This window comes from Melanotaenia boesemani, chromosome 17, assembly GCF_017639745.1.
Source record: "Melanotaenia boesemani isolate fMelBoe1 chromosome 17, fMelBoe1.pri, whole genome shotgun sequence".
In the NCBI taxonomy this organism is placed as follows: Eukaryota; Metazoa; Chordata; class Actinopteri; order Atheriniformes; family Melanotaeniidae; genus Melanotaenia; species Melanotaenia boesemani.
Genome location: NC_055698.1, coordinates 13448769 through 13464009, shown reverse-complemented (window position 1 = coordinate 13464009; position 15241 = coordinate 13448769). Strand labels below are relative to the sequence as shown.

General features: G+C 37.1%; 1 protein-coding gene across 1 annotated transcript in view; it reads right to left on the bottom strand.

Moving 5' to 3' along the window:
- Positions 1-2855: 2855 nt before the first annotated feature.
- Positions 2856-15241, bottom strand: part of vps50 (VPS50 EARP/GARPII complex subunit) — a 96113-nt gene continuing 83727 nt past the window's right edge. The window contains exons 25-28 of the mRNA XM_042012399.1: positions 15037-15195; positions 9744-9865; positions 5677-5866; positions 2856-5591 (exon numbers count right to left, since the gene is read on the bottom strand). Coding sequence (XP_041868333.1) covers positions 5472-5591; positions 5677-5866; positions 9744-9865; positions 15037-15195 — 591 coding nt within the window. The 3' untranslated portion in view covers positions 2856-5471. The remainder of the gene's footprint in view (positions 5592-5676; positions 5867-9743; positions 9866-15036; positions 15196-15241) is intronic.

Here is a 15241-nt window from a genome sequence, read left to right as displayed (position 1 = left end):
AAAAAAAAAAAAAAAATGCAGGATATTTACAATCCAAAAAAGGATCCATATGCACTTCTTCTTCATGAGTTATACCTTTTTGAAACACTTACTCTTCAAGTTTCATAAAATTCAGCCCAGCAGTTTTTGCAAAGACTTTCTACACACCTCTTGAGTGGGCAGAGGAATAAAATTAAGAGCCAGGTGCAGCAGAATGGCACATTAAACCCTTGTACCTTTGAGCTAACATGCAGTTTAATGCAACTTTTAGGACCCCAGGTTAAAATTTTTCTTAAGGTGTAGAACTTAGTCAGCATGAGATGAATGTTTTTCCAAAAGGAGGAATAAAAGGATAAAACGCGCTTGTCATCATTTTAAGCCAGAACAATGAATGATTTTAGAAAAATAAATAAATAAATAAAAGGAAAGCTGGGGCACCCAAATGTTTTTGATATATCAATCTGTGTGAACTGATAACTTAAACTAAATCTGATTCATTTAACAACCAGCAGCTCCTCAAAGCAGCTGCAAAACACATTCAAATAATGAATAACTGGTGTCCAAATTAAAGAAAAGGCTATAAGAAGATAGAAGTGCTTTTGGTAGTCGTCTGTGAGGTCCTTCAGTCCAGCCCTCTATAGCCATTGGTAGGACTTCATCTCCACGTTCCATGGCCTGAGGCCCTCACTCTGTGCTACATGTTCCTGATGTATTCATGGAGCTTTGATGTTTCATATATATGTGTGTGTGTGTGTGTGTGTGTGTGTTTATCTGATGTAAGCCCAACCATTGTTCTTATCCTTTTTGAAAACACATTTAAATTTTAGCTTTCAGAAGCTGTAACACTTCAGTGACATTAGACCCTGGCTGAGCATCAGATTAGTCCTTTTATTCACTCACTATAGTAGACAATCAATTTTGAAGTAGCTCCCTGATTGGTAATTGGTGAACTTTTACTTTATTAACTACAGAGGAATGTTCTGTGTTATCATTTCAAAGAACTTTCAATTTCAAAGACTTTCCCATGACTCAGAAGATATGTTTTTTTGCTTGCTCTGAAAAAGACCGTTTATTTGTGACTTTTGATCTGTCCGCACTCCAAACAGCAGGTCCTCTTCCAGCAACCACTTTTTCTTTCATGTACAACCATCTGCATCTCCTCACGTTGACCATATCCCCTTTCAGCCAATCCCACCACAGTCACATCTCATCTTATTAAGCACCACGCAAAGAAAACACTGCTAATAGGGTCTGCCAGCAATTGTTCTCAATTAAACATGTGTGAATGGACATGAATGAAGTCTGTGTGAACAGTGAAGCCATAGAGGCCATGTAGGTCAGTGGTAGCAATTTCTACAAGCTTGTTTCATGGAATTTGGCATAAAGGTGGACACGCAGGAACACAGAAAGTGTGGTCTTTCATCTGAGAGTGGAAGTGGGCCACAGACTCACAGGAGGGAAGGTGGGAACGGTAGCGTCCTGTGGGTCAGGAATCACGTCACACACAGATGGGATAAATGGTTTAATAGTGCTGAGGTGCGAACACACCAAATAGAACAAGCTTGTGTGATAACTGTGGTTCAAGAATACCTGAAATAACTGTAGACAAATTTTTTCTGCCTTTGCTCTCTTTTCTGCTGCTTCCTCATGGCAACATTTACTGTAAAGCCAGCAAAAGTAAAGATATGCCCTCTTCAAGATGCTGGAGGGGACGGCCATGTTGCTGACAGCAGCAGAAATGTATAAAATTCCTGTTTGCTTTCTCCCTGTTGAATAAGATCTAAAAAAAAAGAAACAAAATAGAAAAGCAAAACAGACTTTATGTTCATTCAACAGAAAAAGGATGAAGCTAAAAGTATATATCATGGAGTAAGCTCTTATCTCACATAAATCCATTTAGTTTAATAAAAGAATAGGTTTACATTTAGTCTTATATTTTAAGGTTTCATTAAAGGAGACATGTTTTTTTTTCTAAAACTATGAATTTATAATTATTTTCATAGCAACTTGACACCACGGCCAACATTTTTTCCACCGTGTTTTCACTGAAAAATGGTTAATAGCGCCTTAAAATCCCATTCAAATGTTGGTACCATTTTTTTCTGTTTCGCTAAAGTTGGTAGCAGCTGATGTTAAAGTCCCTCACCTCAACTTCCCAACTAGGGTAGGATTTTTTTTTTTACCAACAGAGCTAGTTAGCTCAATTCTTCCTTTGGCTAAGTGAACCTGATGGTGAGAATTTGTTGTTAACGGCAACACAGAAAGCAAGAGCAAAGAGTCTGATATTCCCATTTTTGAGGTACAGGAAATGCAGCATGATCTAAAACTAAAGCCAGGTGGAGATCAAGATGAAGAAGCTTCTGAGCTGGGGGTGTGAGGTGGAAATCACCTGCTTACCTAAATCAGTGAATGAGATATTTTCAGACGTAAGTGGGCCTGTTTTAAGTTGGTAGCTTAAGTCGCTAATGTGCACATTCAAGCAAAAACATGGTTTTGTTTTTCATGTCTCTTTAAAATTAAAACTATACGCTCTGTTAGATTAAATCCTACTCCATCTTCTCCATCAGCTCATGACAGGAAAACCTGAAAGCTAAAACAGAATAACAAGAATCATAAGGACCATATCTGTAACGACTTCCTGTACAGCCTAATGAGCCATCTCCTTCAAACTGGAGGGCAGAAGCTTGTGGCCACACAGAAAGCTTTATTAATTAGTCTGACATAGACATTCTTCTGTTTGAGTATAATGTCAGGACGGACAACAGAACTCACGTTTACATCACTGGATGAAAAGAAAAACATACTGACGTCTAAAAGGTTGAACATGATTATGGAGTTCATACATAGCAGCACAGGGATAAATACAGACAAGTGTCCATTGTTAGTGAGTTTATTGTGTTGAATCATCCTGGTTCAACCTACACGTCCAACACTCAGAGTTTAACTATAGTGCACTTGACGCTTAACATAATCTGACAATTTTAAATATTTGTATTTGATTCAAGTGATAAGTTACAAGAGAGGTGATAAATGACAGTATGTTACCAGCAGATATTATATAAAACCAAAACAAGACACAAGGCATGAAATAAATACATTGTTTAAAACATTCACATTTACAGTTTGCTTCCTGAAGTTGCACACAAAGTATACTGAAGCTGTATGAAAACATGAAACTTTATTTTCTATCTTTTCTTTTGGTGGTATACCATAAATCTGACAAACCTCTTTGTTGGTCAGGTCAGAGTGAATAAATGAAGATGATCGGAGGGAAAAGCCACAAATAAAAAAATCTGATCTCTGGTTTTCTTCATTGCTTTTCTAGTGAGAGATTATTCAAGACAATGGAAAAATTATCAATATTAGAGTCCAACGGGATTCATTCATCTAATTACAGTTGCTTTTACAGAGCGTGGGTCGGGTATTAACCATTTCCCAATTTTTGTCTGAATTAAGTTCAATGGTTAAAAAAAAAGATTACAGATGCTTAGTGTTGTAACTCCATCATTACACTTACTGAGGAAGTACGAACCATTTACCTGCCTGGTCAGATTGGCACATTTTATCAGAGTTTTTGTTACACAATCTGCCAAAAGTAATTCAAAGCACACTTTAAAATATGATTTATTTTTTCTGGGTTTTGTTTTGTTTTTTTTTTAGTTTTATTAAGGTCAGGTATATTGAACTTAAAAAAAGTCAATCATAATATAAGGTATATTTTTTTAAAAAAAAGAGACTTTGAAGGAACATTTTATGACATTATGCCTCACTGTCAAATATAGACATCTTTATTTTTAATATCATTATTATATTTTCTATTGTTATTGTAATGTTATGCAACAAATCAAACTGTGAAGTTTAGTCAGTTTCTATTAGTTAGATATTTATTTACTCAGTTCACTTGTAGTTTCTCCTACAAATGAAATACTTTTCCATCCATATTTCTAACAATCAACTTTATAGACATTTTAAGTTAGTCTTTCGTTCTTCATTTAGCTTTATAGGCCAGTTTATGCTAAACCTAAAAAACTGTACAGACACCCTTGAAGAACACATTAAAACTGAACAACAAATGTTAGCCAAATACTTTGCTATCTTTTTAGGAGTCAATTTCTAAAATTTGAAGCATTCAAATCACTTGTGACTTTATACGGTGCGTTTTGACTTATTTTTGGTGATGTGTATACAATTGTATTTAGTTGTGTAAAACTGCCAAAAGCTGCTGTGACCAAGTCCATAACTGTTCTTAAGAGCAAAGAGATACCGAGGAATGTCTCACTTTAGGTAAAAACTGTATAACTGCCACAAGATCTGAAGAAATGGCTCTAAAACTATGAATAGGAATTCTCCAAAATCTCTGTCCAGATGCCACTTCCACTCAGGGGAAAACAAACAAACAAAAATAGATCAGAACTGGGACCTCCAGCTTGTGCTGACGTCCACCTCTTGTAGCAAAAATACTTACTACAAAATACCCACATCAGGAAAAAGTTGTACTGCTCAGCAAAACGGCGCAAGACTGAAAGATAAGCACTTATTTCCCCCGAAAGACTTTCAAAAACTCATCACAGGACGATAAAACAATTTCCTCCTCAGATATGACAGATGGCAGACAAACAAATGTGGCTGCTGCAGATATAATCTAACGATGTTAATGCTAAGTTACTTCCAGAATCATCATCTTTTATATTAGATTTATCTCATTTGTGGACAAAAACAAAACACAGAAGCAGAGAATTGAGTCAGGCACAGCAGACACCCCGAAGCCAAACAATATACAGCAAGCTTACAGTATGAGCTGGAATAATGAATCATTACGGTGAACGATAACACAGATCCACCGTCTCTATGTGAGTCAACACATTTAGACAGACAGGTACAACTTACAAAGTTTTCTCATGGGAAATACACGTTTTTCCACAAGGCTCAACATTATTACATGAATTAAATTTAGCAACTCTTACATGTTCATTTGTTTTCTTGAGTCTGAAGAAAGGTGTGTCAGATATTGAGCTCATATAGCAAAAACAGGCAATGCCACAAACCGCTGCACAACTGAGCCACTTCTGACTCTGCTGTACATTGTTAGATCTTTCATTTTTAACTCTTTATCTGGGGGGGGGGGGGGGACTTGTGGTGGAAACCTGCAGAAAAATCCCAATCTTCTACGTATGACAACAAGAAGGGTGAAGGGCATGCATCATGAGGCATGCTTGAGTGTGAAATATTGGTTTATGCTGGAGCCAATTCAACAAGCAGCAGTTTGTGTTTCTGACCATATAAAGACAAGTTGAATCTTAATCTGCAGTCGGCTAACATGAACTTTATGTAAATGTTCAAATTGTGGCTCCTCCACAGCATAAACCAGCTTGTTGAACACATCACTTGTACATTAAACTGAAAATGAAGACATTCGACACTGAGCTCCTGCTCATTTGTAGCTATGGGTTTGTCTCTCTTGAGGTGTCCATTTTTCTGGGCCATTCACGAATCTATCTCTTGGGTCTGTCAATGTCATCGATGGCTGCTAGGAGTTTCTGACGGGCCTTCTTGTTTATATGTGAACCCAGACAAACGTTCACCAAGTTGGCTAGCTGCTTCATGGAGTATTCCTAAAGAAACAGAGAGGATCAGGAAGAAAATCATACATTTCTAAGCATGAGATTTTCATAGACGTGTAGCTGTCCACAGTCTCACCCTGTGATTCTTGATGAACTGCTCCATGTCATTCTCAGTCAGGTAATAGGCCTTGATGTAGGTTTCAACAAACTCCTTGTCAGGGATGGGTCGCAGGTCCGTCAGCTTCTCAAGCTTCATCAGGAACTGCTGAAAATCCAGCTGCATCAGGGCTCGGCCCTCGTTGCTGCACTTCTTCACGTTAGCGTAGCTGCAGTGGAGGACAGATGGGTGGGGAGAGATAAGCACTGCCATCAGTACTTAGGTAGGAAATGACTGGAAGGCAGATCATTTCTGTCACATTTCATTTTGACTCATGAGAATCATCACAGTGGGTGGACATATACGTCTGGCTTGGGGGGTTATTTTCTTTTTTTTTTTTTTTACATCATATAATCTTCCACGCATGACTACTCAACCCAAGTATTCACATTCCCGATAGGTTTGCAGTGCATACCACCACAGAAGGAAGCTGACTAGTCTCCAGCTTGGCCTGTTGCAGCTTCCTACCTCACATCACCACACTGTCTGCTTTTCCTGACTACTCTCAATGCACAATGTAGCTGCCACCATACAATGTGAAAAATTCCAGTAAAATTATTTCTTTCTCAGCCTGCAGGAATACTTGTACTGTTGAAAGGGGAATTGTGTATGTGACGTTAGGATAATTTCAGGAGTTACTCTGAAACCACGTCATGTATTTTGTCAGGAATTTAAAAGGGAAAGTCACGCTTCTTAATGCTACAGTTTAATTTCTTGTCTTTCCTACACCACCTCAAGAGTATTTCACTGTCAATTTATAATGCGAAGAAAGCTGTGTTTCAGCTCACACTGTGCTATTGTTTTATTTTCCTTTGGGACAAAGTGGTGCAAATAAGAGGGAATCAAAATTCTGTCAAACCCTCAGCAGAATAGATGTAAAATATATGGATTCAATAATGAAAATAAAAAGAGAAGAGCTCTGAAAACGTTCTGTCTTCCTACAGTGATTAGGCAGAACTTTGCAACGTTGTGAACAAAGCAGACCTATCTTGAAAACTTGAATGAGTTTTACTGGAGCCTCCCTCTCTGCTGTGCTTCAGCTCTGTTCCTAAACCCCCTCCCTGCAGAGAAGACTGTCACAAACACACAACTAGTAACTAGTAATAATGATCACTAGAGAAGTAGCAATAAGTGACACCTGTTCATGCTCTGAAAAGATGTCTTTTTAACTCAAGCAGGTTGTGTCAGATGAGGTGGCTTCATATAAAAATGAAATGCAACAAAAAGTCATGCCAAAGTTATAGTTATTTCAATTTACTTCGTTTATATTTTTCCTTTGTGCATCTGTGTTAGGCACCAGGGTTCTCTCACATGATATGTACATGGTTAAAAAAAACAAAACAAAAAGAATCTACCAACAGTCTTAACAGAATAAAAACAGTGCCTGTCATCCAGTAGACTGGAGATCACGTCCTATCTAAACTATTTTATTCAGATTTAAACTTAACTTTTGTTTTTGCATACTTTTTCTTTAGGTTTAATCACCTAAATGTCCTGGTGAGTTACATTAAAAACTACTTGGACTGAGAGAAGAGGTTATTATGGCTCATCTTTAATCACTCTCAGATTGCTGAGCACATCTATTATAGGCCGTGATGGCTGTTACGTAGTCCAAAACAAAATAAAAAAAAAAGCACTATCAGTCTTCATAATGGTTTTTATTTTGTGCTCATTCATTCCACAAGACCAGTTTGGTATTTTCTGTGTATGTATGTGGTTCTTTCACATCATTTTACAGACGGATAAAAGTGTGTGTTTTACACACATAACTCAGATGTGTGTGCCTTTGTTTGTGTTTCATGGCGGGGGTTGTTATCTGCTGGTGGGCCAGAGTGCGTGACATCTGTGTACATTAACACTCAACACAGGCATGTGTGCTCTCTGTATCACACTTGCATTTTCTCTGTTCTGTTTTCCATTTTCTGCCTCACCCCTCTCTCTCTTTCATCACCTACTCATCATCCTCTTCCTTTTGTTTTCTTTATCACTAGTCAGGCCCACCAGAATTTGGTGCAAGACTGAATGAGTTGGAGCACAAACTAGCAAATATGACTGCTTGAACTTGGCGTACCTGTGGTGGGAGGAGTGCATGTGTCAGCCTGTTTTGGTGCATAAAGGGAGAGTACTAGGAGAACCAGGCAGGCTGTGGAAACTACAACAGCAGCTTAAATTGGCTGAACAACAGAGCCGAAATAGACCATCTCCTCATTGGAGAGGGTTCAAAAGTTCTCTTATGCAATGATCAGGGAGGTAAACATTTTCCCCATCTCTAAGTGGATGAGAGCAAGCTTAGTATCAAATAAAATGTTCACCCTCCTTCTTAAAACACTTACACAGAAAAAAAGCACTCAGGAAGCTTTTTTTTTTTTTTTAACATATGTAAAACCTTTACTGCAACTGGATTCCAGCCAACACATTCTGTATAATTTTTTTTAATTCAGTAGTCCAGGAAGTGTTTTGTGATAACATCAGAATCCCGTCTTGTTTCTGCTAAAACGTGTGCCACCTCCAGATAATTATCAGCTGTTAACTCAGCAGCTTTCCCACCTTGCAGCTTGTCTGGCTCGGTGCTGCCATTCACATGACCCATCTGATCAGAGGGATCCATCACATCTTTCATCTACAAACCTAATTCACACGTAAATGCTTCAACAGTAAAGAGTGAGTGGGTGAGTAAGGAGATAGTGATGATGCAAGTGCTGAGAAAAAACAACAAACAGTAATACTCTGTCATCTATCGTGACCCAAACCTCTTGCTTTTAAGGGAGAAAGTGGTGAAATGCATTACAAGGGATGTGTCAAGAGCATTACGCTGTTTGTGTGAGCGTCCTGTGTCTGCTTGTTCCCTAATGGGCTTTTAGAGGGAATTTAGAGAATTTAAAGAGCAAAAAAAAGTCTAAAGAGTGTTTTTTTTTTCTGCTTCAATATACAGTACCAGTGAAAAGTTTGGACACACTTTCTCATTAGATTGAATGGGAAAGTGTGTCCAAACTTTTGACTGGTATTGTAGCTGAAGGCATAGTCTGGAGAATAATTTTTTTCTTTTGATTTTACAAGGTGTAGATGGATGTTTACTGATGTTTTCATCATTGTACCGATGTTTACTGATGCTCTAGCTATGCACTTTATGGTCTTTTTGCATTCCACTTATTTACTTATATAGTTCATTCATATCTTCAATATATGTAATAACACCTCACCACTGCACATCAAACTGGGTGAGGCAATGTATATACATACTGTTTCTTTCCTTTTCTGTTATTATTATTTACTATTTATTGTACATACTGTTTTTTGTGTATTTATTTTTTATTTTGTCTATTGTTTAATGTCTCTTTTACTTTGTGTTTGAGCTTCTGTAACAGTGAAATTTCCCCACACTGGGATCTTAACTTATCTTATCTTATCTTATGCAGAGACAAAAAACAAAGAAGGAGGAGAAAATTTATTGGGATATTGTAGGATCTTAATGATGATGCAACAACTAATACGTAATAATAACTTTTAGGGCTTTTTCACCTTAAATCTTTTTGTGGCAGATGACAGTCTGATGCCAGCTTGAGTCACCCCCAGAGCAAACAAACAAATGAATCTGCAGAGGCTACAATCAGACTTTTATTACTCCTGCTGTAACCAACTCTTAAGTATCACAAGATTAATAGCAAAGTGTGTGTGTTTTTCTTTTTAACATAACAGTTGTCTGTGAGGCTGAGTGACCTTTTACCAACTTCTATTAGCTCATAAATTTGTCATAAGTCACTGTTGCATACAAGTATTTAGAGAAGGGAATAGACTTTCTTTTGGGACCTGAATGGATGATGTGGCTGCACAGACATAATTGTGCAATTTCAAAGACTTTAAGACAGATGGTTTCATTACAGATGGTGCAGGGAAAACATTACCAGGAATAAAATGAGTTTTTTTTTTTGTTTTTTTGACTGTGGTTTAAGAATCAACAGTAAGGTGACTAAAAAAGCTCTTGCAGCAGCTTCACCTAAATGACCTACGTTTCCCCACATCCCTCTCATCTCAAGCATCTTTCTTACCCCTCAACTAGAGTCCTGTTGGCCAAGCGGATACAGTGCTCCCAGAGGACATTGGAAACGGGTAGGGGGATGCGCACATGTCTGGAAACATCGCCCAGCCTCCTGTTAAACTGCTCAAACTCCTGAAAAGGTACAGATGAAAGGAAATGTAAACATACATAAGTATAATGAAAATTAAGCAAAAAATAAATAAAGATTAGATTTTTTGAATGAGAAACTATCTGGAATCTAGTAAAGGAAAACAGTTTAGTTGTTGAATAAATACATGAATCAGATGTTGAACATAAATAATAAAAGAACGGACATTTAACAAAAGTCTTTAATAAACACATCCCTTAACAACAGCAGTCCCAAGTCCTCACAAAAAGCATGCAGTAACTGGACCTCTATATGTCTGGTTTCACCATGAGAAGACAAACTAAAGGAAAAGTCCTTATCAGCAGTAGTAGGAATGGTTTCCCTCTGACTCATTCCCAGCTAGCACAGCTTCAATTGGAAAGTTGATATGAAACCACCTAAAGCTGTGAACTGAACAGCTTAGTTAGTTGTTAACTGTGAGGATTAAGCTTTTGGTAATGCGTTTTCAGCCATGATGTAAACAGAGCAGGTCGATCAACTGTGAATTATTTTTACACCAGAATAAGCTATCTATAGTGCTGACAGTACTTTAACAGAGCCAGGAATGATTTCACAGCCAACAACCTGATAAACCAAAAGGAGCGATGACAGGAAGTCTAAATCCACTAAGCAACTATTACACTAATGAACACTGTAGTCAGTTTATGCTACAGTCCCTGGCAAATGCAAGGTTTTAAGGTACCTTAATGTCACCAAAAACAAAGTGATGTTAATTTGCACTGTAGCTTAAGAAACACATCATTTAAATTAACTTTGATGCCTTTAATAACATTGAAAAGAATAATTTCTGCTGCAAAAAAGTTACAGGATCATTTAGGCAGATCTTGTTAGAACTGGCCTCTAAACACTTTTATGTTTTAGCACAAAACATTAAAAAGGAAGATGTAGGCTGCAAAACACAAACATCTGCAGTGTTGTTTTGGTCGCAGCAGGCCTGCAGCTACAAAATGTGTGCTTCTTGTTCATGTTCATACAAAGGGTTCCTGTTACATGATCATTGCAATATGTTCAATTATTGATGCAACTACAATAATGGCACTATTTTCCTGTTCACATATGGACTATGCATAGATACAGGGGGAGTATTTCTAATTATAGTGAGTATTTTCTTTAGTGTACGCTTGCAAATATGTCGTTCAAGTCACATCAAATTAAAAATAAATGTGAATCTTAAGGCAAATTTTCCCATTAATTTTGCTCTCAAGAATGAAACGTCATTCATCTAAACAGTCTCATAATAATTTCTGACATATCTGTCGGTGAAGTCATTCCAAGGCTTCTGCATTTTCTTCCTGCTGTATGCAAAGCAATGCCATTGTGAAATGACAGCAATCAACCTTAAATTAATGACTACTACATTCCTGCAACAAAACACAGCACACTCTTTTCAGTGTACCATAACACAGCCCATTTGCATAAGGGCTTTCTGACAGGTTGACAGGGTAGGCTATTAGCACCGTTTGGGAGAGGGGGAGTGCATGCTAGCTGTAATGTGCCTCATGTCGATCCATCAGCTGGACTGGTGTGACACAGCTAGGTTTTAACCAGGCAACTGAGGCTCAGTTTACACAACAATGCTGAGATAGTAAAACGTAAACGTTGTGTTGAGTTTTGGCTTCACATTTACAGGGTAACAGAGTTTTAGGTGGACAAAACTGCAAAGGTCTGAGAACAGGCTCCAGAAGAAATTTTTCTTAAAATGTAAGGGGAATCCTGTCCATATGAAAAACAAACTAGAATCTTTTGGTGACGATGATATGTCGTCATCTTGCATTTGGGTTTACATCTGCAAACAGCACAACAAAACAACAATAACAGACCTCCGTAGTCTATTTTGGTCTCTTTGGTTACAATATTTTTTTGCAACACGCCCTCCCCGAGCCAGGTTCTGCTGCAGGCTTTTTGTTCTTGTTAAAAGGGAGTTTTTTCCTTTCCAATGTCACCTGCCGTTCTGTGCATGCTTTAGGGAGGGGGATGTGTTGCCGAGACAACGCCAAATTCAGATTTTAAATAGAATCTGTAATAACTTTCTTTCTGGACACACGATGATAAAAACTCTAAATGTAAGACTTGAAAAATATCAGAATTTCATGAATAAGGAGGTTAAAGTGGTTTTTGGGAAAGGCTGTGTTAGATGAACAATACCCCTCTATACAAGCGGTTATGTCTTCCGGTCTGATGAGGATGTAGTGGTTTTGCATGGAAACATTGTGGAAACGGGGCCCGAGACAGATTTCTTTTCAGTTTGCCACATAAACTAAATTAGTTAAATTAAACTGTGGAACACCTTTTTCTACACAAACATCTGTTAATTCATTTTGGAACATAGAAAGGAGAATTTGTGCTCCAGTTGCATTGGTAAATCACATTTAACTGTAACTGGTTGTGTGTATTTATATAACTCAGAGCGTTGTTCAGAGGCACTGAAAATCTGCAGTAATTAAACCAGTTTTGAAAAAGGCCAATCTGGACACACCCATAAGAAGTAACTACTGGCCATTGTGCTAAATTGATTCAAATTTTACTTAACAGATCTGGACTACTTTATTTCATTTGGTACCTATGAATCTGAGTGATAAAGATGGCATGTGGTGCTCCTCAAGGCTCCATCCTAGGACAACTAAAGTTCAGTTTCTACATGCTTCCTCTAACCCCGATTATAGACCCGTTCCAGTCACTGAGTGAATGTATCCAAAAATTCAAATCAAATTTTATTTATAAAGCACTTTTCATACAAAAAACAGCAAAGTGCTTTACACAAAAAAGCAATTGTTTGCATATTTCAAAATGTAAAGAAGGTAATGAAAAAAAATAAATGAATAAAAAAAATCAGTAAGTAGATGATCCAGAATTTTCTCCAGCTCAATGCTAAAAAGACAGAGGTCATGGTTTTTGGTCAGTATAATTCAAGTTTAGAGGTCAGTGCTTAACTTGACTCTACGAAGCTAAAAAAAAATAAAAAATAAAAAAAAGAACTACAGGTCGAACCAGAATTTGGATGTTATTAGATTTTAAATGTTTTATAATGTCATTTGTAAACTATGTGAAGCACTTTGAAATAAATTGTGTAATACAAATCAATTAGCTTTGCCTTAACTATTGCAATAACAATGTGATTTTTTAATATGTCTTTCAACAGATGTATAAGACACATTGAAGCACAAACAACATAAAGTTTTGTATTGGCTCGGTGCTGGTCTTGTAAAATGTCTCTTTTAAAAATTTTGACTCATCAGAAGCCAGAAAGAAACTACTTTAATGTTGCCATGGGGTCAGAAAATGAGTCAGACTTTGGGACGAATATGAGCCCAGTTTTTAGTTTTTGTTTATTTCAATCTCATAATAAATAGTAAATGGGTTCTCTGCCAGGTTTTGAATTCTCCACTGAAATAAAAAGAACAGATGACATGGATTGTGTGTCCTTTGCCCCCCCATGAAGAATTAATGATGCAGAAAGTGGGCAGCATGCATAAAGACACATATTTAGTGGAAAAACTTCTAATAATTCCAAAAATACCTCTGAGACTGATGAGTTCAGATGGCCTCTCAACAGCTAACCCATAAATTATTCACCACATCTCCAATAATTGATATTAAAGGTTTCTGAATTAACTTAAAGCAAAAAAAGACAACTTCAGCTAAAAAGTTTGAAAGGCTACTATAAAAAAAAAAATCAGATTTAGTTGCTTGGTGTGTTTATTATGTCTGAGAAAGGACCCAAGAAACAAATAATGTAGTATTTCCTCTTGACTTTAGGGTTTTAATTAAAAGGAAAAAAAAAAAAAATCAAGCGTCCTAGAATTATAATCTACATTCACCTTACAGAGGCAAGAGTCTTAAATGCATAAATAATGCAATAATCTTAATGAGGAGGCATTTGCATATTATCATCTTTTAATGTAAGTTAAAGATGCAGAAACAATGTCCCCAGTCTGGTCTACGAATAGAGAATGAGAGGGGCTGAAAAGCAGCACATTTGCTTTAATGATTTTAAAAATGGACCAATTAATATCTATTTAGTTGTGTTTGTGACCATGTTTTGGAGTTTTTCTATAACTAAGAGGACCAGTGTGGCATGAAAAAAAATGACCCAGTTTGCTTTTCTTTTTTTTTTAAATTAATTTTAGGTACCTTGTGAAGCATCAGGGCTACAAATCATATGTGCAGCTGTGTAACTGTGAGTAAATGAGAGATAATAAATAGCCAGCACAAGGCCGTCATCATAATGCCAGAGGAGATCGGTTTTACACAGATGGGCTTCCACTTTGAAACTATCAGTTTGCTTTTCAAAGAAAAGAAAACATTCATTCAGACCCTCTTATGGCACTACAGTCCAGACTCTTTGATGGCGACAGGAAGAAGTTGAAATATTCAAAGACCTATTTTTAATGACAAACCTCACACAGCTAATGTGTACATCCTGTACTGTACAGCTCTCAACGCGGCAAGAAATCATAAAACTGCATGATGCTTAAATTGTGCAGAGAAAGATGCATTGATGGATCTTTTAGGGCATATATTGTCTGCAAAGGAGGCTGAAATCACATTAAAATTCAATCAGTGTGTTCGTTGAATAAATAAAGGTCAACTAACAGATTAAGGGATAAATCTGTGTGGTGTCTGTTTTAGAAGGTATTTATCTAATTTGAAAACATTTTCCTCTAAAATCACAGCTTTTTGTATATTTTATTCCATTTAAAACAAAACAGCAGGTTGGCATTTTTGCAAATTGTCTTTTTATGTTCAAAGCATTCGTCAGTGAGCCAGCTAAGGTAGAATAATAAGAATGACGTGTGTAATATCAATTTAGGTGGTGCTCCTAAACTTGTTAAGCAGCTACTGGTGCAAAGCCTGTGCATGAGGAACTCGGGATCAAATAACAACATGTATGTATGGTCATTTCATTCATTTAGTTTCCAGCAGCAGGCAGCTGTTCTCATTCTTCTCAAGCTAAACATGGCCTCTCTAAATCAATGCTGGTTGTGCTAAAAAAAACAAACAAAAAAACATCTCAAAAACAGGGCGTTAATATCCACTTCTAATTTTTTCTTCCTCCACTGGGGTTTAAATATCAGATTAAACTGCTTTAAAGATGCAACTCGATGTTTTTCAAACATGACTAATAGTCACTATGACATTTCTAATGCAGTGTTACCTTCAGCAGGACATCCACATATACATTGTGCTGTGACATTATCTCCTTTATGTCCCATTTAACTCCGGCCATCATGAGCAACATCTGCTCGTAGTCGATGGCCTTGGCTGCCACGATCCAGTATATCGGCTTCCGCAGCTCACTGGCTGTAGACACCGTCTGCAAGCAGAAAATAGGGATAAATGAATATCTTTCAGAGGTGTGT